The sequence below is a fragment of the Tamandua tetradactyla genome, chromosome 13, assembly GCF_023851605.1.
Source record: "Tamandua tetradactyla isolate mTamTet1 chromosome 13, mTamTet1.pri, whole genome shotgun sequence".
Classification (NCBI taxonomy): domain Eukaryota; kingdom Metazoa; phylum Chordata; class Mammalia; order Pilosa; family Myrmecophagidae; genus Tamandua; species Tamandua tetradactyla.
In genome coordinates, this window is record NC_135339.1 from 49070825 (window position 1) to 49098171 (window position 27347).

The window sequence follows — 27347 nt, forward strand, 5'->3', positions numbered from 1 at the left end:
TCTAAAGGGTTCGCCTGATTAGACTGGCCCACCCAGGATAATTTTCCTTGTGATTAAAGTCAACTGGTTGGGAGCCTTAATACAGCTGAAAAATCTTCTCATCTTTACCATATGACATAAAATGGGACTGATATCCTATCACCTTTGGTATAGTCTGCTGGTTTAAAAACAAGCTACAGGTCCTGCTCCCACTCAAAGGGAGGGAATTACCTTTAACTATGGTACAAAGGAACCGGAATCACAGGAGGCACCTCAGATTCTGCCTACCATAGCTAGTGCATGGAAGGCTGAGTTTAAACCCAGCCCATCAGGCTCAGAGTCCTGTTCTTACCCATTGTGATACAGTCTTTCTCCCTTTGGAGAGAACAGAGGTACTTGATAAAACCTTGGGCAAGCATTTCAAGTAGGATAACACCCAGCTGATCTATACTGGGTGCTAGTCAAATGCAAATTCCATTCCCACTTCCACTTTTTAAGGTCTGCTTCGAGAACCCATATCCGCCTGCACTTTTAGATCGGCAGGAAAATATTTCCAAATGTTTCTCTACAAACCAAGGTTTTCATATATAAGTTCATTTAGTTTGTCCAGATGCTTCTAAAGCAGAAATAGCCTTGATGTTGAGGATTGCGTTCTAACCCTAGTTCTGCTTTTTGTCTTTGAAACAGATGAAGTGATCGTGAAGAAAGAGTGAACACATCCATTTGCAGACGGGACGACATGGATCAGCCGTTTACTGTGAATTCTCTGGTGGGTAGCACCAACTGACTTCCGTGTGGTTGAAAAGCCTAAAAAGAAGAACAGAAACATACCAAATGCGCAAGGGGTCAGAATTACTTCAAGATGTTTGGCATTTATGGTTTTTCATCTATCTGTGTGGTTGTTTCCTCTGAGGAAGTGATTAATAAAGCCCTCTTCATTAGAATTCAAGATAAGGCTTATTTTCCCACAAAATCGTGAAATTTTAATTTGTCTGGCTACATTCCACGAGTGTCGACCTTTGGTAGAACACTGGAGAAGAGATCTTCAACGCTGGCATCATAGGAGGTCCCCAGTCTCTCTGTGCCTCAGTTGCACGACAGATAAAATTGGAGGCTTACCTTGTGAGGTAATGACCGAGGAAACAGTTTTATCTTTAACACTTGGATATTGGTTTAGGTCCCTGGTAGTAAATGTTGATATCTGCGTACTTGAAACTCTTGCCCTTCTCCGTTTCTCCCTTACCGTCTAACACTGAACACTCATATTAGAAGCAAAGGGAGGAAAGAACGGGGGCCTTGGGATCAGAAGGGCTTGTTCCGTGTCCCCGTTCAGTCTCTGAGGGTGAACACAGGCACATTACATAACCTCTTGTTTTTCTACCTTGTGCCTTATGGCAACTGAAAACAATATTTCTAATGTTCCCAGGCTATTATGGGGGCTCAATAAATGGACGCTTTCATTACGCTTCTTTTCCTTCAGGCTCCCCTCTTCACCCACCCATTTGCTCTCACACACAAAATCTAGCACCGGAACATGAAGAAATCAAGGATCTCATTCCTGCTCTGAAATAGGTCACCATCTCTCTGATCCAAGAAAGTCCTTCACAGGATCTCCATTGGCTTGAGACTGTATTTGAGGAGAAGAAAATTGCAGAAACTTTCCCACTTTTTGAACCCATGTTGTAATCCATTGTAGCGAAAGAAAGACTGCCCCATTTCCATCTCTGCAAAGGAAGGAATTATCCTTATGGAGTGTTTAGTGTGTTGTCCTAGGAAGTTATGTAGGAATAATTAACATTTTAGTGTACATGTCAATGTGAAAATGAGCTCTAAGGCTTTTTTTCTGGAAAATTTGTTTTCATCCAAGAAGCTCACATTCAATGAAACATATATAGATTAATGAGAACTTTAGTTGTCTCCTCGTTTATCTCTGAAACCAATTTTAAATTTGGGAAGGATAACTATTCAGGAAAAGAAAATAAATCTTATTTTTGTAGTCAGTTAAAAGATTATCTAATTATAATCTTATAGCTCCTTTCCTCTCTTCTGCAGTTTTTCTTCTCATTTATTTGTTCTTTATTGATTATCATCAGTTTTGTAGAGGAAACACTGCATCTTGGAGAAGAGACAAGATATTCCTTTCCCTCAAGGAGTAGATAAGGGATGGGAAATCTTGTAAACAGATCATTATAATTCATTGTGTGCTGTATAGTAATCAAAGTTGGACAAATTACTTTTGTACATACAGGAGGTTGGAAGCCTGCTTTAGGATATGCCCTAATTTCCATAGATTTTTTTCAATCATTTTCTGATGTCACTGGAGCATTGACCTCTGGTTGGATAACCCTATTTTCCTTAGGTCTGATGAGTTCTAAGTGAGTTTGATTAAGGAAAAATGGATATGCTGCTATGATATTTGAAATATTTCAGTTGGAAAAGATCCTGTGCACCCAAACCTGAGGCTCAGAACTCACAAACTCAGATTCCTGTCCTGAAGGGGGAAAGCCTCTCACGGCATCTCTGAAATTGGAAAGTCTTTCAGAGCATTAGAGCAGCGGCAGAACAGCATGTGGACAGAAAAATGTGCATTTTAATTGGAGATGAAGTCGCTTCGGAAGGGCTGTGTGTTGGTGACGCTGCCAGCCACACCTCTGCTCTCAGCATTCTGCACCAGTAGAAAATGGACATAAAACGCCAGGTGGGGATTAGAGCCAAGTGTGTCCTTTATTCCTGGTCACTTGGAATAAAGGTCTTCTTATCTCTTCTCTAAATGAATTGGCTACCCACTCTGTTACAGGTGGGATAGCTGGAGACCTTCAGGGTGAGGAAGGCCAGCTGTGTGAGCTGCTCTGGGGAGAAGAAATAGGAAGACTCACCTGTTTCATTCCAGGCCAGGTCAAAAGAAAAAGATGGTGCAGGAGGCCTGGCCTGTTTCTGACTGAATGGGGCCTTTGCAATGCAAGTTTATTGTTATCCTGGCTATATATTAAGCCTTCAGGAGAATCATTTCTGGTCTCTGAGATTCTGATATAAAATTACCACCAAAGTAGACCAGACAATATTGGAGAAAATTCCACATATCTAAGTCACTATATCTGACCCCTGAATGGTTCAGTAACTCAGGACCCGACTAAAATGATATCTAGGTTGATTTTTTTGGTAGCTTCTGCAGACCTTAATCAAGTAATTGCTTACACTATAGTATTTTCTGCCCTTCCCTGAATAAGGAGGACTCAGGAAGCTAAATTAGCTCTGGGCTAACTCCATTCTTGGAGATCAAATGATGGAAGAATGGTCTAGAGTAGGGCTTCTCGAGCTTTGGCTTGCATAAATTCCTCCAGGAACACGAGTTCCAGCACAGATACCAACCAGGTCCCACCATCAGCCATTCTGCTTCTGTACATCTGAGGTCGGATCTGTTAGATGCATTTTTAAGAAACTCCAGGTGATGCTGCTGCTTTGAGTGACACTTGGTCTGAAGCAAGTGTCAGTAAACTGTGTCCACATTCATATCCCTGTTTTTGTACATAAATATTTTTGGAACACAGCCATGCTCATTTGTTTGCATGCTGTTTATGGCTGCTTTCACATTGGCCATGCGCAATAGTTGCAACACAGACTCGATATCCCACAGAGGCTAAAATTATTCAATATCTGGCCCTTTATGGGAAATATGTGCCAACCTCTGGTCTGACTTTTTTTATTAATTAAAAAAATTAACAAACAAAACATTTAGAAATCATTCCATTCTACATATATAATCAGTAATTCTTAATATCATCGCATAGTTGCATATTCATCATTTCTTAGTACATTTGCATCGATTTAGAAAAAGAAATAAAAAGACAACAGAAAAAGAAATAAAATGATAATAGAGAAAAAAAACTATACGTACCATACCCCTTACCCCTCGCTTTCATTTACCACTATTTCAAACTGGATTTATTTTAACATTTGTTCCCCCTATTATTTATTTTTATTCCATATGTTCTACTCTTCTGTTGATATAGTAGCTAAAAGGAGCATTGGACACAAGGTTTTCACATTCACAGAGTCACATTGTGAAAGCTATATCATTGTTCAATCATCATCAAGAAACATGGCTACTGGAACACAGCTCTACATTTTCAGGCAATTCCCTCCAGCCTCTCCACTACATCTTGAACAACAAGGTGATACCTATGTAATGCGTAAGAATAACCTCCAGGATAACCTCTCGACTCTGTTTGGAATCTCTCAGCCATTGACACTTGGTCTCATTTTACTCTTCCCCCTTTTGGTCGAGAAGGTTCTCTCAGTCTCTTGATGTTAATTCTCAGCTCATTCTAGGGTTTGTCTCAGTCCTTTGATGCTGAGTCTCAGCTCATTCCAGGATCTTTGTCCCACTTTGCCAGGAAGTTCCACACCCCTGGGAGTCATGTCCCACACAGAAAGGGGGAGGGTGGTGGTCTGACTTTTTATCGACTAATTGAATAATTTTCCTGAGTGTGTATACACTTTGCTTTTCTAACTGTGTATACATGAATAAAGTATAACTTTATTAATTAATATCGCTGACTGTTTCATAGTAACTTTTGAATCATTTTCTGTCAGGGACTAATTAAAGATAATTTAATTATTAATTAAAATAGTAATTACTGTTATGTGGAGGTCTAAGAGTTGTTTTTGTTTTCCCATTAATGGCTAATCACATGTTTTTTCTTAAATTGTGGTTATTTATACATAGCATAAAATTTGCCTTTTTAACAATTTTTAAGTGTACAATGCAATGGCATCAATTACATTTACAGTATTGTGCTACCATCAACACTATCCACTCTGTGTCATTTTATGTTAAAAATATGGAGGGTAGAGGTGTCCTTATACCTGAAAATTCTTCTCCAGGGTTTATTGGTAGGGTTTTATGCACACAGTGAAGATGCAGGGAACCCAGAAAGCTTCCTATTAAACTTAGGTGCATTAGGAATAGAGTGAATCCTTAGACTGAATTGAAGCCGAGCTATCACTTGGAGACCCTTCAGAGTGGAATGTCATGAGCCCTACCTGGCAGGCTGCAGCGTGGAAACATCCATGGGGATGTAAACTCTACCTTAAATGACCTAAAACATTTGTGTACCCAGGAACTGCCACATAATTGTACCCTGTAACCTAAAAGAGATCTTACCCTGTTAAAAATGCATGTCTGCCTGTCTCCTTTGAGATTATATGTCTTTTTTTGTGTTTAGACCCTGGGTTCAATGAAAATAACTTCATTTTTATATTATTAACTCTTATGAAAATATTTCCGTAGGTCTTAGTGTCAGGTATTTAATACAGAAAATGAATCCATAATTTCAGTTGTATTCTTATAATCAGATATTCAAATTTCACTTTACAGAAAAAGTTAGCTGCTATGCCCGACCATACAGATGTCTCTTTAAGCCCAGAAGAGCGAGTCCGTGCCCTAAGCAAGCTTGGTTGTAATATTACAATCAATGAAGATATCACTCCCCGCCGCTATTTTAGATCTGGGGTAGAAATGGAACGGATGGCATCTGTGTATTTGGAAGAAGGAAACTTGGAAAACGCCTTTGTTCTTTATAATAAATTTATCACGTAAGTCTTGTGTTGTGGAGGCCTTTGCAATGAATTGGAGAAGTATTTGTGTGACATTTTGAAGTGGTTGTTTGCATGCCAGGAACTTTTTGACATTCAGACCACTTTACAGTCTTCCCAAAGCAGTAAATGTTCAGGTTTTTAGGTTACCAAGTAGTGTGCTTCAAGGAGTCCCCATACCACCTCCAGGGTTTAGGAATGGGAAGGAGTGGGATGAGGCTCAGGAAAATGAGAACCTCCCAATAGGCCAGCCTGCACAGTTCCCTTCCCGTACTTTTCTATAATCCTCTTCACCAGTTTCCTTTCTTGTTTAATGCCTTTCTTGTCCCACAGGAATGTGTGCTTTTTTTTCGTAAAGTTTTATTTTATTTTATTTTTTTAAATACCAAAAAACACCAAACAAATGCAAACATTCCCATCTTGATCACTCCATTCTACACACACAATCAGCAATTCACATCATCACATAGCTGTCCATTCATCACCATGACCATCTCCCAGAACACCTGCATCCACCCAGAAAAAGAAACAAAATGAAAACAGAAAAAAAAAATTCATACACACCACATCCCAGCCCTCCCCACCACCGATCACCAGCATCTCAAACTAAATTCACTTTAACAGCTGTTCCCCCTACCATCCATCCTCACTCCATATGTTCCACTCGTCTGCTGACAAGGTAGACAACGGAGCATCCGATACAAGTCCCCCACAACCACACAGCCACACTGTGAAAGCTACACCACCACACAATCATCCCCAAGAAACGGGGCCACTGGAACACAGCTCCACACCCCCAGGCAGTCACCCCCAGCCTCTCCACTACATCTTGGATAACAAGGTGATCTCTACTTAATGCATAAGAATAACATCCAGGATAACCTCTCGACTCTGTTTAGAATCTCTCAGACACTTTGTCTCATTTCATTCTTCCCCCTTTTGGTCTAGAAGGTTTTCTCAATCCCTTGATGCTGAGCCCCAGCTCGTTCTAGGAGGAATGGATGCTTTTTGAGAGCTGGAGCCATACGTGGTTCCACGTGCAGCATCTGGAACATGTACTCACCATCTTTAAAATTTGAACTGATGGGGTGAGACTGAGGGACCAGCTGGGAGCCATCAAAAGGATCTGATTAATTATAGCATGTAGGAGTCAGTTTCATGTAGTACTTAGTAATTTTTATTAAAAAAGAATTTATTTGTAAGACTACTAGGTATACAAGAGTTTTTCTAAATGTTGAATGAAAGTGGCTACATTAAAACTACTGCGTGAAAGTATAATTTCCATTCGGTAGATTTTTTCATTTTTAGTATATCCTAGTTTAAGAATTAAAAGAACTAGGATCGGGGTTTCCCTTGCCAGTTTGCCATCTAACTGATTAGGAGGATCTCCTGCTGTCAGTAATTACTTACTCTAAGCTGAACCCTCCCTTTTTCAAAAAATGGAAGGTTATGTACTGATTAATTCCACTACTTTAGTTGGGAACTTAACCTGAGAACTTTTGAGAAGCTGAAAATATAATCTGTTTAAAAAACTGTGTCCCATGATCCTCTCAAGGGTGAAATTCACAGCAGTGGGCATGGAAATTCGGTTTTGCATTTTATTCTCGGTAATTGACTTCTTGGAAATTTAGAGACTGGTTGAACTTTACCCTCCCTGGGAAAAGCACTTGTTTCCGGAAAGTTAAGCTATAAATATGAAATTGGAAGTTATCAATTGCCATTGAATGTAGAAATTTTCCAAAATTTTTACATTTCAGAACTATAAGTTACCGGTTGATATTATCTGTTTTTGACCTTCTGCTCGAGTTTTGCACACGTCATGGAATCCTTAGTGTGGCGAAGGAAAAGGGCACTATACACTCTGCGTTACAGAGTGGTCTGAGTGTTTGAGTTCTCTTCTGTCATCAGCGGTGTTCTGCTCCATAGTTCAGTTTTCCTCCCCGGGTCTCAGCCCCCCTTCTACAAATGAAAGACTTGTAGGAGGTGCTCTCCGAGGTCTCTTCGACCTATAAAGCCTCAGGCAGCTAACAATCTATGAGGCTTGTCTAAGCCTTAACTTTCTCATTTGAGAAATGGGAGTTATGGTATGATTCCTGTCTGCATTGTCCTTTGGGATAATGGATGGATGTGTGATCTGTAAACAGCAGAACACCAAGTAATTATATGATTGCACATTTCAATTGATTAAAAACAACATTTACACCCTTCATTATCCACCAGAGAAGGATATTCCTTCACTTAACAAATATTTGTTGAGCACTTATGATTGGACACTCTTCTACAGGGATGGGAGGTGGGCAGGGAGAAAGGGTACAGCAGCTGGGGATGGGGAGACAGGTTTCCTGGCCCTTGTGGAAGCAGGATCTTCAGCCGACCTGGAATTTATGTGCCTGTTTCTTCGTAGGGACTTCCTTCGACTGCTGTCCCTTGTTCCTCATAAAAGTGATGAAAAAATAAATAATTCCCAGTATTGGCAATCAGTACCTTCTGATCTACTAAAGGTTCTGGTCGTTTCCCTTAGCTATGAGTTTTCAGTTTAGAGTTCTTGATATATACAAGGATGACACTGCTAAGCCATTAGTGACTGTTTTCAGCAGTGAGAGGTGATCACACTGATCTTCCCAAACTCTTATATTTTTAAGTGACCCTCTCGGTGGCCGGCAGCACACATATATATGATGGTACTCGGGTAAGGTTAAGAGAACAGCCCAGGACCTGAGAAAGGACAGTGCTATTAGGGAGTTGCCCTGTTCTTAGTCCTGCCAGCATCAGTGTTTAGCTTGCTGAAGTTTACTACCCCATAATGCCAAACTAATGCTCATGTCAACCTTTGGTGAAAAGCAGATGGGAAGAGTATAGGTTGAATAATGAGTTGTGAAGCACATCATTTTTGAAAAGGATGCTCGTTCCCGCATTAGAAGCCATCATTGATTTTTTTCTGTCATGCATTGTTAAAGCGTGTTTTCTCTTTCTCCAGCTTGTTTGTAGAAAAGCTGCCCAGTCATCGAGATTACCAGCAATGTGCAGTCCCCGAAAAGCAGGACATCATGAAGGTATTGTGGGATTGATTCTCCCTCTTGGAATCAAATGCTGCACAAGTATACATTACTGTCCACTCTCCTTCCTCCTTTCCTTCTCCAGAACATCCTCTTGAGAGTTTACGCACAAGAAATTCATTCCATTAGCCATGATGTTTCAATTTCTTCTTAGACAATGAATCCTCATTACTGAACCACTCTGTGTCTAACTGAAACTGGGGGTGGAGGTGGGGGACGAAAGGTCAAGAACGTGCTCAATCACCTTATATAGTGAAGAAACAATGATTTCACAATCCCTCCCAGAGATCGAGAGAATGGTAATATTTCCCCATACTTGCCTGAGGTAGTCATTTTGGCTGGCTTTGATTGTTTCATACAGCCCTAAATCAAATGACTGTTCAAAGCTTCGTGTTGATTTTTCAGGTAGCCACAAAGTTCTAATTGTTCTCCTCTTACAGTACTACCCTAATAGGTAATATAGTGTTTGGGAGGTAGCCTGAAATATTCCCAAGGAAAAGGAAGGTTGTCGAAGTGTATTTATTTATCAATAGCATTTGCTATATACATAGTTCAAATATCTTTAGCATGAGAATATGTAGTTTTTAAAATAAACATTTTAAAGACATTTCTCCTCTTTTTTTATTTTAGAAGTTTAACCTGATCTTATATGAAGGAAGATAAAACATTGTATCCAAAGTTAATCACAGCAAGAAATTTTAAATGACTCTTGGAAGATAATAGAGTCATTTAATGATATGTATTCCATTACATATAATGGAATAAAGCTTATCTCCAGTTGTGTTCAACCTGGGTTGCCTGTCAGCAGAACCCAGATTTTGTCAAATGATGATTTACATTAAAAAAAATATTCTGCACATGCTTTATGAAGCTTCATTCATTGTGGGCCCTTCCGCAGTATTTCCCCTAAATGTTTTTATTAGTTTATCTTCAGAGAGTTCTGCATGGAAATCAAATGTCCCAGGTTGCCAAGGTTACTTTTTATTCACCATAGTTTAGGGATATTCTTATTTGTATTTGTAGGGAAAAAAAAAATTTCCCAAAGCATATACATTTCCCTTGTTTATGCTTATTGAATGTGGATAAATGAATGAATGAAAAAGGAAGAACAGAAATTTTGGAGGGAGTCCTGGCTAGTGTCAGGAGACTTCAGTTCCAGTTCTAAGGGGGTCACTAGCTAGTTGTACGACACAGAACAACCCTTTTATTCTTCTAAGACTTGATTACTTTTTTCTTAAAGGGGAGGTGGTAATGGTTGGACTACATTGGGTTTCCCAGATTTTCCTGCCATTTAGATTCATTGGGGGAAGTTAATTGAAATCCTTCCCTAGAGAACTTGATTCGGTAGATCTAGGTTTAGGCCCAGGAATCTCTATTTTTATCAAAAGGGCTCTAGTTGCTTTTTACAGCATGGTAAGTTTAGGAAACCCTTTCTACCATATTCTTAAATGATTCTTCGGATTCTAATGCTTTATGATTTATGTGCTGTGGAGTGTGCAATTATAAACCCATTATCTGAAAATGGGGGATGCTTATCTCACCAGTGGAGATAATTTAGGTTTTACAAAAGGGATCATTTTTTCCCCTTCCCTACAGAAAAGTTATGTCTTAGAGTTCTAGAAAAGAGAGATTTATTTTCCTGCCATCATCTTTGGTTACTTGTGACTTGATTTCTAATACACATACCAGCTGTTTTTCTTTCTCAGCTGATGATCTGAAAGAATACACTGAAAATCCCCACTAATCAATATGTATGTGTATATTTTTAAAAGAAACTGAAGGAGATTGCATTCCCAAGGACAGATGAATTGAAAAAGGACCTTATAAAGAAATATAACGTAGAATACCAAGAATATTTGCAAAGCAAAGTAAGTTCAGTTGGTACATTTATTTCATGATTGTTTTCTGTGCAAATATTTTTAAATTGCATTTTCGTATGCTGAATTTTCCAAATGCCATTGCATTTAAATTAAAAATAAAGATGCAGTGATTTAAAACCAATAAAAAATTTGTGTTGACATCCAGGTTAAGCACTTGCACCAAAGGTGTGGTCATTTTATTTCCCCAGCAACCTCTGATAAAGTGATGCATTAGAAAATAGATTTCCTACGGTGATTTAGATAGAACTTTATGTCCAAATCTTGCCGTTGTAACCTTGAGCCAGGTGGCTGCTTTTTCCCAGGTGAACAGAGGCAGTAGGAGGTAGAGAGTGCGTGTATGGTTTCTGATGGATCTAATTATGTAGGCCTTGTAAATGCGTATTCGATTCTTCAATTCCACTGGGATAAAAGAATAGCTATCCATATTGGTATCTCTAATTGTCCCACCAAGGGGTGGTGATTTATAGATCATTCTTAAATACAGAGAGTATGATAATGACGTGTAAGAGGCAGAAAGGCACGGGAGGAAGAAATCGACCAGCCTGTGAGATACTCATGTTCAACGCATAGTGTTATGGTATTATTATAAAGTTTGTTTTGCCTTTTTGTTCATTTGTTTCTCGGTTTATTTGCTTTGGAGTTTGCCACTTTCACTGACTGGCATTTCAATTCAATTTCATTAGCTCAAGCAATGGTCACAAGCTTTTCTAGTTTCTCTGGGCATAGCCCAGAAGCTTGGTTTGAGTGAGGTGTGTTTTAACTAAGTGGCAGAGGGTATGTTTAAATCAGAAGTTTCCCTCACCTGTGAATATTGATATTTTTTGAAATATGGAAGATAAAAATTATCTTGGAGGCTAAGACAAAGCAAGGGATATATAATCCTGAGCTTCGCACTCATCCTTGGCTGCTGTTCCACGTTCCACACTATGCCACGCTGCCTCCAGTGATGCCAGTTACTTCGTAGTCCATTGTAGGATTCCAAATCCTGGGCATGTGGACATGTCTTATGAGGTAGGAGCGGCAGCATCTACACCTGGAAGGATGAGTGGAGGTGCCTGTGAGCCTCAGCTACAGGTAGCACCTACGTCATCTGGGGACTGGAACAAGACCCCAGGGTGATTCATGTGCAGCTGATGCTCTGTACATGGGACCCCTGCCCTCCCCCACCCCCACTTTACAGTGGCTCCCAAATTTAGTTTCCATCAAAATTATTTTGGGAGCTTTTTAAAAATTTATTTTCTCTGACATAATCCCTGAATATTTTGTAGGAGATGTTTGGACTACATTTTGAGAAATTTCTTAAGGATTCAGTGCAGATACCCCCCCTTCCCTATAAAGCTCCAACAGTAAGAGTTCTAGGGTCAAATGCAAAATGTTAGGGGAGCACTTTCTAAAGGATTATCTGTGATGATTTGGCACTGTCTGATGTGGTAGCCACTAGCCTCATGTGGTTATTGGGCACTTAAAATGTGCAGCTGAGAAACTGACTTTCTCATTTTATTTAGTTTTAATTCATGTAAGCATAAATAGCCATGCATGGCTAGCGTTTACTGTATTATACAGTGCAGTCTCGATTGATATAATCATTTCTGAGACACTTTGTCCCATGGGTCTGATCGAGCTGACCAGAAAACCCTGACTTTGATTTTCCAAGAGTTAGAAGCTCAGAGAGACAAAGGGAACTTGACTGTCATGGCTTGTCTCTGGTAAAATATGAGTGGATTTAGAACTGCTGTCTTAATCAGATTAAGGGGCTTTTGCCATGAGGGATCTTTTCCTCTGTTTCATGAGTGTCCCTATGGGCATATCACTGTCTCAAGCTGTGTCTCTCTGCTGGAGGATTCAAAGTGTCGAATTCCAGCTTGATGTTCCTACCTTGGAAACTAATCTTTTATTCTGGCAACCACATTTTTTAGAATAAATATAAAGCTGAAATTCTCAAAAAACTGGAGCATCAGAGATTGATAGAGGCGGAAAGGAGGCGGATTGCTCAGATGCGCCAGCAGCAGCTGGAGTCGGAGCAGTTTCTGTTCTTTGAGGATCAACTCAAGAAGCAAGAATTAGCGCGAGGTCAGATGCGGAGTCGGGAGGGCCCAGCACTCTCCGAGCAGATCGATGGGAGCGCCTTGTCCTGCTTTTCCACACACCAGAACAGCTCCCTGCTGAATGTATTTGCAGATCAACCTAATAAAAGCGACGCCACCAGTTACGCTAGCCACTCTCCTCCCGTAAACAGGGCTTTAAAGCCAGCAGCTACTCTAAGTGCTGTTCAGAGTAAGTGACTAATTGCACTCCTACAACTTATTGAGGCACTTCTGATGAGACCACATTTCTGTACCATCTGGGAGGGTTCTCCTCCTTTCCTTATTAATTGTGGTAGGACCCCTACGTGTTGTGATGTGAATGACAGAGCTAATCTTTCAGTACTCTCTAGTTTTTACTACATGTATCCTTAAAATTCAGGAAACATGGGGTGCACAGGTGGTTCAGTGGTAGAATGCTTGCCTTCCAGTTGGGAGACCCAGGTTCAGTTCCCAGACCATGCAACCACCACCACCCCCCCAAAAAAATTAAAATTAAAAAAAAATTCAGGAAACATGATTTAAATGTTTTAAAACATATTAAAGCAGAGACTCTGTAATAGGACTGTGTTTTGTCATTGTACAGAGATGAAAAAATGCCAAGCATTTTCTTACATGTATTTTAACCAAGAATCACATACCACTTAAAGGTAAACACATACTGGAGAGGAAAGAAAATGTTGAGAAACTGTTGGTGCAGACCTTTGCTTAGCAATGAAATGTCTATGCTCAGTATATTTAGCATTATCTCTGGCTCAGGAGTGTCTCATGCACATACCTAATCTCCAGATGGATTATGTGTTTCTGCCAACAATTATTGAGTGTTTCTTGGTATAATGCTAGATCATTGCTGACAAATTTCTAAAATCAAATAGGGATTTCTTCCTGGCTGATACTGTCAAATGGAGTTTGTCTTCCCATTCATTTTAAAAGAGTTAAAATAGGCAACCATTTTATAAACTGCTCTGCTGCTATTTAATTCAGAAAACTTTGTGATTTTACTTACTGATTACTAATAGATGATCACAGTATAACGAAGAATATTTGTGCTATGTTTTATAGGATATGAGACATTCTGTAAAGCCTGTGCATTTAATAGTATAGTTTACTGGTGCTTAGAGAAAACATATACACACACACATACATGTAAATAGTTAATTTGGAGCACAGAGATGTAAAACTGCTTGCACTTTCCCTCCTTGTTTATAAAAGAATTTTATATGTAAAATGCAATTTTACCTTCCTTCTATTCAATATTTACCCTTAAACGTTTTAAAACAAATTAGGGAAAGTGAGGAACAGAGTAATTTCATTTTTGAAATTCCTATTTAGCCACAAATGCTTGCTAATAACGTTTTTGAAGGATGGGGCGTGAGATCTGTGTGTTTTTTTTTCCTTTTTCTGTTTCTTAGATTTAGCAGTTGAAGGACTGAGATGCGTAGTTTTACCAAGAGATCTTTGCCACAGATTTCTGCTGCTGGCAGAATCCAATACAGTAAGAGGAATAGAAACCTGTGGAATACTCTGTGGGAAACTGGTATGGCCCTTGTTTTACATCTCTCCGGACAGGATACTTTCATAATATGTGCTTTATTGTGATATAATAGAGCAGAATAAATTCATATTAAGTGTTGTGAAGATTATGAAATTGATATTACACAGATTTATATTATAAAACTACTTATATTATTAATGGAATTATTATTATTAAGTGGATCATAAAATTTTAGAGATACTATAAAATTTTGGTTTTAAGAATTAAACCATAAGTTATATCTTTGCTTAGAAAAAAAGGTATATTAAAAAAAAAGGTGTATTAGAGATCCTCAGATTACCACCTCCAGCTAGTTTGCTAAATCACATTTCCATTGCGATTGTTGGTGTCACATGCATGCACATAATTAATTTTCTCCCTGCTTTTACCTGTGCTGCATATCATTTTTCCTTCCTTTTTTAGATACATGTAGAATTAAAACTAGGGTTTTCTTTAGTTTAAGGCAGTAGTTTCAGCAAACTGAAATCTGTTAGCACAGGTCATATTTACGTATGGAAGATTTTTTTTTTAATCAGGAATGTGTGATGAAGACAATTTCAAAACAAAGGGAAATAAAAGAGATGATGCATTTAATATTCTACCTTTCACAAAGAGGAAAAGTGTTTTTTGGAGGTGTCCCTTCATAGTCTTTTTTGGATATCAGCTTATATTTCCGCAACCAGGGACATTTTCAGTCATGCACATTTACCTTGGAAATTCTTGTTTAGCTGAATTTGTTTTATTAAATAGGCATTCTCCGACTGTTCTCCAACACTTTCCCTCCACGAGGGAGGAAGCCCTGATGACAAGCACAGGAGAATGACCTGCCGTCCCCTCCCCTCCTGCCGTCCCCTCCCCTTGCCCTTCAGGGGATGGGGGTGCTGTTGGTGTTTCCTCCCCACACCATGTGTTGTAGTTAGTTTGATTCATTCACTCATCAGACAAGCACTTACTGAGGCCCTGCTACGACATGGTGTGAGGTGCTGGAGTTTAGTAGCCTGTCACGGTCACAGCCCCGGCACACGAGGCCTGCGTGTTGTCTGTGAAGATGCACACGGCCGAGAGAGTCCAGGTGGGCTTGAGTGCTTGCAACGGAGGTGCAGCGCATCCTGGGGACCTCATCTGCAAGGGTCTAGAAGGACATCCCGGAGAAGCCGTGTTTGGACTGAGACCTGAAGATTACATGAAAGTTGACCATGAAAGGAGGGGCGGGATGGAAGGAAGAGTTGCGGTCAAGACTGAAGGAGTAGTGTGCGCTTGCAGGAGGGCTCTGAGCCTGCACACGGATGCGATGAAGGGCCAGCCTGCCAGTGGGAAGACAGCTCCTCACAGCTCAGACACCTGTGACCCAGCCACCTGCCCACAACCCTTCTCTCTTCAACTCTTATCTTTTATCTGGGGGGATAGTTATTTTTCCTTTCTCTTTATCTAATTGCAAATCAAAAACATTGCCTTATTTATGGAAGGTCCCAGTAAGATCCCTCAATAGTAGAATATTAACAACCACAAAAGACTGTCAACCTCCACAACCCTTACGAATATCCTTTAGTGACACCACAAAAGTAGCTAGTATCTCCCTCTCCAAATAAACCTGCTGTTGTTTTGTTCTAATTTTCCCATTGTAGGCATTATTTATTAACTAAACTTCCAGGGATCAGCTTTGGATGCTAATTCATATTTTATGATATGCTTCTATTACCCAAAAAAATGCATTTCGAGTTCCATACTTTCAAACTCACAAACTTTTGGCAAAGAATTCATTTTTCAACTTTGGGACTTCGTTTTTGAATTGTGATTTGGGGGTGGGAGAAAATGATACAAGTGATAGGAATCCTCTCTAGTCTTGTAGCAAGAATTGCATTTCCTGTTCAGGGTTTTTTCAGCCAGATACTTGTTATCCTTTTTGCTAATTGTTCTTTAGACACATAACGAATTTACCATTACCCACGTAATCGTGCCAAAGCAGTCTGCGGGACCAGACTACTGCGACATGGGGAACGTAGAGGAATTATTCAGTGTCCAAGATCAACATGATCTCCTCACTCTCGGATGGATCCACGTATGTCTGACCTTTTGGTTTTCCATTTCTTTTCTTTTATGTGTCGTCTTCCTCCTTGAGGAAATTTAGCTTAATTTCAAGAGTTTCTTTTGTGTAATTTTGTTAAGTGCAATAAATATCATCAAAATAAAGTCTTTTCTTCTGTGTTGTACGTGTCTATGTCTGTGAAAGCTGATTTGGAAACGGGTATCAGAGGCATTTTCTGCCATCCACAGGTTAAAAAAAAAAAGAGAGAGAGAAACATTTGAAAATTAGGTGGCTTGTTTTGGTTAATTTAGACAGTCCAGTGTAGGCCAGCTTCTTAACCAATTAACTAGACAATTATTAGTGTTTTCTTTCCCTTTGCTGTGAGTCTAAATTAGATTAATTTAAGAAAATGCCTGAAAATATTTCAAAATCAAGAACTCTTGAAATAGGTATTTGTATATATGGAATAGAGATCATACGCTCCACCTGCCCTGCCCTGCAGGCTAAGGGTATATATCATGTTTCACTGTATAAACTGCCACAAGTAGGACTGAGGGGACGGGGCAAAGACATTAGGTCGAATGTCCATCCGCCATCATAGGAGCATGATAGGGCTTATGTGTGAAACAGATGTGAGTTCAAATCCCAGCTCTGCTAAGAATTCACCTTAAGGACGCTGACAAGTTATTTAAGCAGCCTGCGCATTAGCTTTAGCATCTCTAAAATGGGGGTCATAGGACCTGATTTCATAAGAGAGGGAGAATTAAATAAGATAATGTAAGTGACGATCAGCACATTCTTCTAGGCACTCAGAAAAGTGAGGCTAGTACTTTTGTCGATGATACTCTACTTTTTCTGTCTTTGGTTTAATCCACCTGGGGGACATTTTTTCATTCATTCTTGCATGGCTGGGTAGGGACAAGTTAGGGCCCATCCTGGAGACCTCTAAAATCCCCTGAAGAGTGATTGGTGGTCATTGCCTATTTTATTTACTTTATAGAGAGACATGGGGTGGGGCAGGACACACGCGCACACACACACACATGAGTGTATGTGCATACACACTCACCAAGCACTGGTATTATGTACTTTAGGAGTGTGGAGGCAGCTCTAGTCCCAGCTCCACCTATAAATGACTGTGTGACCGCAGTCAGGACCTTTAGCCTCCTTGTTTCCAGGCTCCCTCGGTGATCAAGTGGAGTTAATGAATGCCTTCTCTCCCTCATGGGTTTATGTGAGGCATAACCAAGGTACCAGGTGTGAAAGTCCTTTGAAAAGTATAACTGCCTTTCAAATGCAAGAATTTTTGATTGAAGAGTTTGCACAACTTTCCAGATGTCTTTGCTAATGTGGCTTACTCTTCCTTAGAGATTTCTGGATTTCACAGAAATTGTTTAGTTTAACATGATTTTCTGAACAAAAATACATTTTAAAGTAAAACAAATTGTAGCAAAGAAGTTGTAACACAAACCAAGAGAAAAGGACAGTCCATTTAATTACAAATTCATATTGAACTAGCAGTTTTCATTAATTCTTACAAAAATATTTTCCCAATTTAGAAAGAAAAGTTTTCTTCCTTATGACCTTCTGTGTAATATAATACATACTACAATGAGGTTAACTCATTTAAATAATGAAGTTGGCATAACTCTCAAATTCCAGGATTTTGTTTTTGTGTAATTTATTTCACCATATTAAATTGTTGTGGTTTAAGGAAAAACACTAAAATGTTACATTTTTGAACCTCAATGGTTATAGTGCCCTTTTGTGATGTTTTTTATTGAGCATAACAAAGCAAGAAATTCCAGAGCTGACTTTTTCCAGGTTTAGTCATTAGGAAGAAGGGCTTAGCATCAGGCAGAGCTGGATTTAAATGTAGACTTTTCAACTCAACTCAGTGTATGACCTTCAGCAAGTTACTTACTCTCCTGCTTAGCTAATTTTCCTCTTCTGTAAAATAGGCATGATAATAGTTCTTATGTCACTGGGTCATTGCAAGAATTAAATGACGTAATTCATACGAAGTTAGTAGTTTAGTGTCTGGTACATTATTCACTTACAATAAACGGAATCTGCTGCTCCTGTATCATCATCTTCCTCTCATTTTTATTTCCAAGGAGTGAAGGAGTGGGAGCACTGTTTTCCCTTGGGAGGGCTGTTACTGGAGCAGAAATGATTCCTCTTGGTGGAATAGAAGGGCTCAGAATCTCATGTGATTGGAAATAAATTGACCGGGCCTAGGGATTTGTCTTTTTAAGTGGACAGGTTACTAGCTACCTCCACAGCCTTCTAATGCCCTTGAGCACTTATTACTTTCTCATTAAGACACGGAAGGCCCGAAAGGGAGGGTATTTATACTAAATCATGTAGACAGAGTCAGACTCTCCCACTCAGACCCTCACAGGATATTTGGGCTTAAAAGATGAGGATAATTTTCATTCCTCAGTTGATCTAAGTGTGTACAGGCCATGTTATTTTTCCCTTGCATAACATATAGTTTTCTGTACATAGAAATCAGCTGATTTTACCTTCATTCTATTATGTAGTGTATAAAGGAGTTTGAAAATCTGGTATTTCTCCAAGAGACCGTAGTTGTGTTCAAAAGTGTTTCTTTCTCTTTGGGAGCTTATGTCCTTTAATAATGGCAGCGTTAAATGTGCTGTGAAGCACTGACACAGCAGTCATAATGGCAGCTAACAATTTTGACTCCTTTCTATGTGCCAGGCACTGTTCTAAGCACTTTACAAGGATTGTCCCATTTGATCTTCATAACCATCCCAAAAAGAAAATGATTATTACCCCCATTTTATGAATGATGGAATAGGCACCGGGAAGAGAAGTAACCTTCGCGATGTCATACAGCTAGTGAGTGATGGAGCCAGGATTCACGCCCAGAGAGTCATGTCAAGGACCTTTGTTTTATGATTACAATGGTCAGGGTCCTTTTCCATGGGTATTTAGGCTTTGATGTGAATTTTAAATTTATGTGTGCATGCATTTTTGTCATATTCAAATAGGAACCTCTGGTTTCCAATCTCTCATAAACGCAAGTTTGTATGTGGTCAAAACCCGTGAAGACACCTTTTTTTATTTAAAATTCCCTCTTCTTTCTTATCACAAGGTATTTAGTTTTGGTGCAAGATGAGTCCCGAGTTGCTTTCAACAGCTTGGATAGTTTCGTTTTCTATTTATAGGGAATAGTGATCCACAAAAGGATACATAACAACAAGGGACAAATTTTTTGAATAGAAGTTTCCTTTCATGTCCATGGCCCTTGTGTATAAGCAACTTTGTCCAAGCTTCCTTTCGCAGCTCTGCTGCTTACCAACTGTGTGACCACGGGCAAGCTACTTGAACTTGCCTCTGGCAAATTAATTTCCATGACTTTCATTCCTAGTAAGAATGTACATTTCTCTTAACACTCTCAGGAGCCTTTTCTCAAAGTCACAGTTATTCCAAAGAAGGAAATAAAAGGAATGCACGAAGGGAAGGATTATGCTAATAAAGCATTTTTTTTAAGTCTCTATTTGAATAATGATGGTTTAAAAAAAAAAGCAAGTAAGCTTTTTCTGAGAATGGGCTGTGTCCTTGACTAAGTCTCAACTATCCTAATAAGAGTATTCTTTTCTTTTTGTAGACACATCCAACTCAAACTGCATTCTTATCCAGCGTTGATCTACACACTCACTGTTCCTATCAGCTCATGTTGCCAGAGGCTGTTGCTATTGTTTGTTCACCAAAACATAAGGAGTAAGTGTAACTCTCGTGGTGAGCCCAGGGAAAAGCTTTGTCTGGGGTGGTGGGCTCAGGTGTGCCCCTGCCTTGGTTAGGTAGGGATGCCCTTGGGTAAAAGATGTACGCGAGCTAGGTTCCACTTATCTGCAGCCCTTGATCTTTGTTTTTTTGTGTTTTGAGGTCTTTTCAGTGGTAGAAATATTGATTCTCTTTAGTTAGCATGACCTTGGAATGGATGAAATTTATAGGGAATGCTATGCCAGTTTGCCTTTCAAGATCTTAGTTCTATTATATTATTTACTTTTTTGTAAGAAATCCAGCCTCAGTTTAATTACCTCTGAAACCTTCTTAGTTTGGGGCAACAGTGATTATTGTAGAGCAGGGGAGTCAGAGAAACTTTTATTAGGATCCTTAGGGCCACCCTCAGGCGACACATTTGGTAGCAGGACACCTGGCCACTGTGACCCTCAGTTTCTTCATCCCTAACACGTGTCCATCACAAGTCAATGTGAGGATGAAATTAGATGATAAAAAGTTTACAGAAATTTTAAGTTGTATGTATGTTACCAGAATAAATTAAAAAAAAAAATACGTGGAACTGCACTACACCCTCAGTTAAGCCATAGTCTGTAGTTAATAGTTCAACTATAAAAATGTGCCAGGTGTTAATAATAGGGTGGTAAATGGGACTCCTGTGTTTCATGTATGATTGTTCTGTAAGCCCACAACTTCTCTAATAAAAAAATAAGTTGAAGCAAAGTGCTGGTGCCACAGCATGCATTCAATAATTGTTTGCTGTTGTTATAAATAGTACTAGCATTATTAGGATATTTCCCTCCTAATGAGGGGATATATGCCACCTGTAATTTTCTGCCTGGGGCCTCGTTCTGCCCTCTGCAGGTCTCACACATGCTCGGTGCCTTTTCCCCATTACACCCTGTGGGCACATGGACACAGCAGCGCTCCCTCCTGGGCTTCTCTCTTCTAGGCCAACAGTTGCAGTATTGGTTAAAAAAAACACTATGGAATGCCTAGTTTGTGGGTTTTTTTTTTTTTTTTCTGTATCCATTTGAGGAACATGTATGCTTGTGCTAGTCAATGAAGCATCTGGAAAGCCCAAATGATCATTAATTTTTACACCTTTCTTTCACCCTGAAATTTAGCACTGGCGTCTTCAGGCTCACCAGTGCTGGCATGCTTGAGGTTTCTGCTTGTAAAAAGAAGGGCTTTCACCCGCACACCAAGGACCCCAGGCTGTTCAGTGTGAGTAGATGGTTTTGGTTATTTCATGTAGCTATTTATTTTTCAAGCTTTTTATTATTATTATTCTAAGAAGAGAAATAGTAGCAGTATGATACAGGATAAAACACCATATTGCTTAGTTTGGCATTTTCTTATCTCAGAAAATGAATAAATCTTTGTACTTTCTTACTTTCTGATTTTTTTCTCGCTTTTTTTTTAATTTATAAGGAAATTCCAGTATTTTGTTGCAGAGTTGGTTACTTATAAAGTTACCTTTTCGTTTGTGTACCTGCACACTAAAAGTTTTCTTCAGTCCAATAAAGCAAATGATTATAAAGAAAATGATATTAAATGTCTCATGAACTGTTTCTGCTTGATATGGCCAAATTGATATTTTCTGAGCAATTCAATGAAAACAGCCATCATACTTCCTGATTAAATTTTATAGCCCCAAAGAAAACATTATTTGAATACATCTCTTCCTTTGAACTGTTTGCTTGGCAGATCTGTGGCAGTAATATCAGAGAAGCGTTATTTTGAAGTTAGACTTCATTTAAAAGAATTAAATGAATCACTTTGCCACCTCCATAAATATTTTGTTGTTGACACTGAGCAAACCTGATTTTATTTGTTCTGATTGGAAATATTTTTAAAGTTAGGAAATTCATACTCCCTCTCTAAATGGAGTCATCTGTTAAACATCATGATGTAAAACTAATTTTTTTCTTTCCTAGATATGCAAACATGTGCTGGTAAAAGACATTAAAATAACTGTGCTGGATCTGAGGTGATGTGCTGTCAAGATTAGCACCATCAGTGCTGTCAGTACCAAACACCCGTGAACATCGTTGCTGCATTTTCTTAAGAAGTTTCCAGAGATGACTGATATTTTATATTTATACATTTTAGATCAGAAGGTTTGATATTTATTGCTTTTGCATATTTTAAAGTTTTCTTTTTTGGGGGGTTGCTCTGTCTCAAGGGAGGTCCCAGTGATGTTAAATCAGTACCTATTAATGTACCCAAATACCACGGCCTGATAATAAATTGTGCTGCAAACAATGATCTGTCCAATATTTATAAAGGTCTCTGTGTACATTTTCAGAGCTTTAGATGTTTCACTGATTTTTTTTCCATTCGTGTAATAGGTACTTCTACCAGAAAACTCTGAGTAGGTGATCTCCAAGGCAGGTCATCAATTTCTGCAACATTTCCCTGTGGTAGGAGAAGATGAGTCGCTTCTGCATATGAGAAGAAATGTGGCTAAAATGATAGAGCCCTTCCTTGTTTTCCATTTCCTCAAGTGCCAGACTGAGAAATGTTTGCAGTGAATCATGGCATGGGATACCAGAAAAACCGGCTTCTACTTAGGGATGAGGTATCCAAGGGACCTGGGAAGCGACAACTCATTAATTTAATTTAGGAGACTGAAAGCAGAAGAGCTTGAGAGAGGGCTAAAAAAAAGTGCCTATAAAGATATGAAGTCTGTTACTATGAGAGTCAGCAAGAATGGCAAGGAGAACAGGTAGGGCATAGGAAATGACTGATAATCCTCAGCCAAAAATAGCAGGTAAAAGAAATAATTTGAAAAGAGTACTTGTGATTAAATATATCTATATATAAATTAATGCATAGGGAATAAGAAAGAAAAGGTAATTTGGAAATTTAATAGGGTAATTTAAATACAATGTTATGGAATAACTAAGGCTCTGTATAGTAAAGTTTTACCTGGATCAGAAGATACAGATTAAATAGGAGGAATGGCAGATGCATGTGCCATGTTTTCAAGTTGAATAGGTAGGAAAATCCTGAGGGTGGAGAAAATTTAGCTATAAGTATAAGGAGAAACAAATGCAAGTGATATTGTTGAGGCTCCAAGTCTAGCCTCTCCAGATAGAAGGACAGTATGGATATACGTATATATATAGGTACCTATATTGTATGGTACCTTCTTTCTGGGGGCTTAAGCAAGCTGACAGTGATGCAACATGAAATAGCAATGGGGGCTTCAACACGCCTGTCATTTGTTGGACATTACGTTCATCTGAAAGCAAATCATGATACGTCATTGATTTAACTTACTGATTGTTTAATTTCTTTGTAGAGGACTTGAATGTTAACCAGCAAGGAAAAACAAATGAATGCTGAATTGACAGGAACTTTGGAGGAAAGTGAACACATTGTCTGAGAGTTGTCTGTAAGGGAATTTTGTTTTGGGAATACGTTTCCAGTGACCCTATAGTGGGTAACTCTAAAAGGGGCTAGTGACTAAAACATGTAGGAAAGTTTCCAGGAAATCCAAATGCTCACTATGGCAAAGTAGATGTTCCAGTGTGTTGAACTCAGGAAAGGCAATGGAGAAAACTGTGTGGTAGCCACACAAGCTTGCTGATCTGCTCAGGTTTCAAAGGACCCCAAATAAACAGTTGTACCCAGAGCCCAAGAACAATTCTGAAAGAGAAGAATAAAAATTGGCAACAAGGATTAACTAGGAGTCACCATAACTTTTCTAGGAACTATTTATACCACCCAAATCTATTTCATATTAATGTAGGTAGGCTTATTACTATATAGATCAGGAAGATGGGACACAAATGGAGCATAGAAGCAGGACAGCAGAGAGATTAAAAGCTCATGCTCTGGAGCGAGAGCACCTGGGTTGAAGTTCTGGTTCTGCCACGTACAAGCCAACACTATGACAGCATGAAAATCAGAATATAAGAAACATACAGGCTGGGCAGTTTCAGGGATGTGGGCCAGCCCATGGCCGTCTTGCCTAGGTTAACGTGTCAGGCTTACCTGGGTAATCGCTCTCACTTCACTGTTTTCCGGCTCTTGTTCAGGCTAACTCTCTCAGAATCTGCTGAATAATCAGGACCCTTTTTCTTTTCTTTTTTTATTAATTTTTTTCTTTTTTTTTAAATACCAAAAAACACCAAACACAAACATTCGTTATTTTTGATCATTCCATTCTACATATATAATCAGTAATTCACAATATCATCACATAGTTGCATACTCATCATCATGATCATTTCTTGGAACATTTGCATCTATTCAGAAAAAGAAATAAAAATAAAACAGAAAAAAATTCATACATACCATATCACCCACCCCTCCCCATCACCGATCACCAGCATTTTACTCAATTTATTTTAACATTTGTTCCCCCTATTATTCATCTTTATTCTATATGTTTTACTCGTCTGTTGATAAAGTAGATAAAAGGAGCATTAGACACAAGGTTTTCACAATCACACAGTCATATTTTGTGAAAGCTATATCATTATACAATCATCTTCAAGAAACATGGCTGCTGGAACACAGCTCTACATTTTCAGGCTGTTCCCTCCAGCCTCTCTACTACATCTTGACTAACAAGGTGATATCTTTTTTTAAATTTTTTAAATTAATTTTTAAATTAAAAACAAATATGACAAGAAAGAAACACAAACATTCTTAACATATAATCATTCTGTTCTACATATATAATCAGTAATTCACGGCATCATCACATAGCTGCATATTCATCATCAAGATCATTTCTTAGAACATTTGCATCAATTCAGAAAAAGAAAAAGACAACAGAAAAACAAATAAACGAAAACAGAAAAAAAAAGATTATACATACCATACCCCTTACCCCTCCCTTTCATTGATCACTAGCATTTCAAACTAAATTTATTTTAGCATTTGTTCCCCCTATTATTTATTTTTATTCCATATGTTCTACTCATCTCTTGACAAGGTAGATAAAAGGAGCATCAGACACTAGGTTTTCACAATCACAAAGTCACATTGTGAAAGCTATATCATTATTCATTCATCATCACGAAACATGGCTACTGGAACTCAGCTCTACATTTTCAGGCAGTTCCCTCCAGCCTCTCCATTACATCTTGAATGACAAGGTGATATCTACTTAATGCATAAGAATAACCTCCAGGATAACCTCCTCTTGTCTCTGTTTGGAATCTCTCAGCCATTGACACTTATTTTGTCGCATTTCACTCTTCCCCCTTTTGGTCCAGAAGGTTTTCTCAATCCCCTGATGCTGAGTCTCAGCTCATTCCAGGATTTCTGTCCCACGTTGCCAGGAAGGTCCACACCCCTGGGAGCCATGTCCCACGTAGACAGGGGGAGGGTGGTGAGTTTGCTTGTTGTGTTGGCTAGAGAGAGAGGCCACATCTGAGCAACAAAAGAGGTTCTCTTGGGGGTGACTCTGAGGCCTAATTTTAAGTAGGCTTGACCTATCCTTTGTAGGGTTAACTTCCATATGAGCAAACCCCAAGAGTGGGGGCTCAGCCTATAGCTTTGATTGTCTGCACTGCTTGTGAGAATATCAAGAATTCAACTTGGGGAAGTTGAATTTTCCCTTTCTCACCATTCCCCGAAGGGGGCTTTGCAAATACTTTTTTATTCACTGTTCAAATCACTCTGGGATTTATTGGGCATCACTCTGGACAAACCAGCAAAATCTCATGTCCTACTCAATGTTCCATGTACTTACGGTGTTCAATTAAGCTGTCTACAGAAGTTATATTAGGAAATGCACGAGTCAAAATAAATTTTGTACCAAATAAACATTTTTTGGACCCTTTTTATTTTGACATCAATTTGAACAAGTAGAAAAGTTGCAAGAGTAGTACAAGGACCTATCATGTACCCTTTACTCAGATCATCTGTTGTTTACATTTCGCTCCATCTACTTTATCCTTGTACACACACATACATACACATCCGTATACAAATTTTTTTCTAAACCATTTCAGTAAGCTTGATTTATTGAGTCCCTTTCCCACTAAATGCTTGATTATATAGCTTCTCTGGAAAAGACTTTCTTTTAACTACAGTAAAATTATCAAGATCAGAAAATGTAATATTGATGCAATACTATTATCTAATCCATAATTCATATATTATTTTTTATCAGTTATCTCAATAATGTCTTTTGTGGCATTTTTTCTTTACAGCCAGAATCCAATCTAGAATCACACATCATATTTACTTATCATACTAAACCTTTAGTCTTCTTTAATGTGGAACCATTTTTTTCTTTGCCTTGACATTTTTGAGGACTTCAGACCATTTATTTTGTAGAATGTTCCTCAATTTGGGTTTAATTTCTTCATGATTAGATTCTAGTGATGCATTTTGGTAGGAATACCACATGACATGATGCTGTACTCTCAGTGCTTCATATAGGAGGCACATAATGCTATTTTGTACCAGTTCTGTTGGTTCCTTTAGAGAATTGGCTAAGGTAGAATCCACCAGATTTCTCCTCTACAAGATTACCATTTCCCTTTGTAATTAATAAGTAATTTGTGGGGAGACATTTTAAAAGAGTATTAAATAATCTATGGGACACTTTATAACCTTAATTGCAGTGGAAATTACTCCCAACTGTCTCAGAAAATCCTGAACTGATTGCCTTTTCCTTGATGACAGTCTTCCAGTCACCTTTGATTCTTCCTGCTCAGCCTCTGGGCTCTTACCTTACTCTAATCTATCTTTCTTCTCTCTCCTTTTTCCTTCCAACTTTTCAGTTTCCTTCTCTATAGTCATCTATATGACTATAGATGGACCTCCAGTGTTTTTCCCAACAGGGCCAAACATAGTCCCCATCTAACCTTCCCCTTTTGCATTGACTTACAGTAACCACAGATTTCCTAGGCTTTGCTTTTGTCGTGGAATTATATCTGAATTGTCTAAAAAACCTTGTGTGCATGTGCTAGCATCTACTTTTTTTTTAAACTCACTTTCTTTTTTATATTTTTATTGTGAAAACGAGCATATATACAAAAAAGCAATAAATTTCGAAGCACGGTACAACAATTAGTTATAGAACAGATTTCAGAGTTTGGTGTGGGTTATGCTCCCATAATTTCAGGTTTTTCCTTCTGGCTACTCTAAGACAATGGAGACTGAAAGAAATATCAATATAACGATTCAGCAGTTAGACTCATTTGTGAAATCCTATCTTCTCTGTTATAACTCCACCTTCTCCTTTGATCTTTCTCCCAATCTTTAGGGGTATTTGGGCTATGCCCACTCTTAATTTTTCATATTGGGAAGAGCTTTTGATAATATGGGGTAGGGGAGTGGAACTAGTTGATGTTCTAGAGAGTCTGGCCCCTCTGGGTTTCAGGACTTATCTGGCCTAGGACCCCATCTAGGAGGTTGTAGCTTTCTGGAAAGTAATCATAGTACATGGAA

General features: G+C 38.8%; 1 protein-coding gene across 3 annotated transcripts in view; it reads left to right on the forward strand.

Moving 5' to 3' along the window:
* STAMBPL1 (STAM binding protein like 1) overlaps positions 1 to 24047 on the forward strand; it is a 43706-nt gene extending 19659 nt beyond the window's left edge. The window contains exons 2-11 of one of the 3 annotated variants that reach the window (XM_077125360.1): positions 667 to 748; positions 5357 to 5574; positions 8552 to 8627; positions 10403 to 10498; positions 12427 to 12784; positions 14004 to 14128; positions 16047 to 16184; positions 19789 to 19901; positions 21050 to 21149; positions 21863 to 24046. In XM_077125360.1, the coding sequence (XP_076981475.1) occupies positions 719 to 748; positions 5357 to 5574; positions 8552 to 8627; positions 10403 to 10498; positions 12427 to 12784; positions 14004 to 14128; positions 16047 to 16184; positions 19789 to 19901; positions 21050 to 21149; positions 21863 to 21919 (1311 nt within the window). In that variant the 5' untranslated portion in view covers positions 667 to 718 and the 3' untranslated portion in view covers positions 21920 to 24046. The other 2 variants (XM_077125362.1, XM_077125361.1) reach the window with 2 other exon arrangements.
* The last annotated feature ends 3300 nt before the right edge of the window (positions 24048 to 27347 follow it).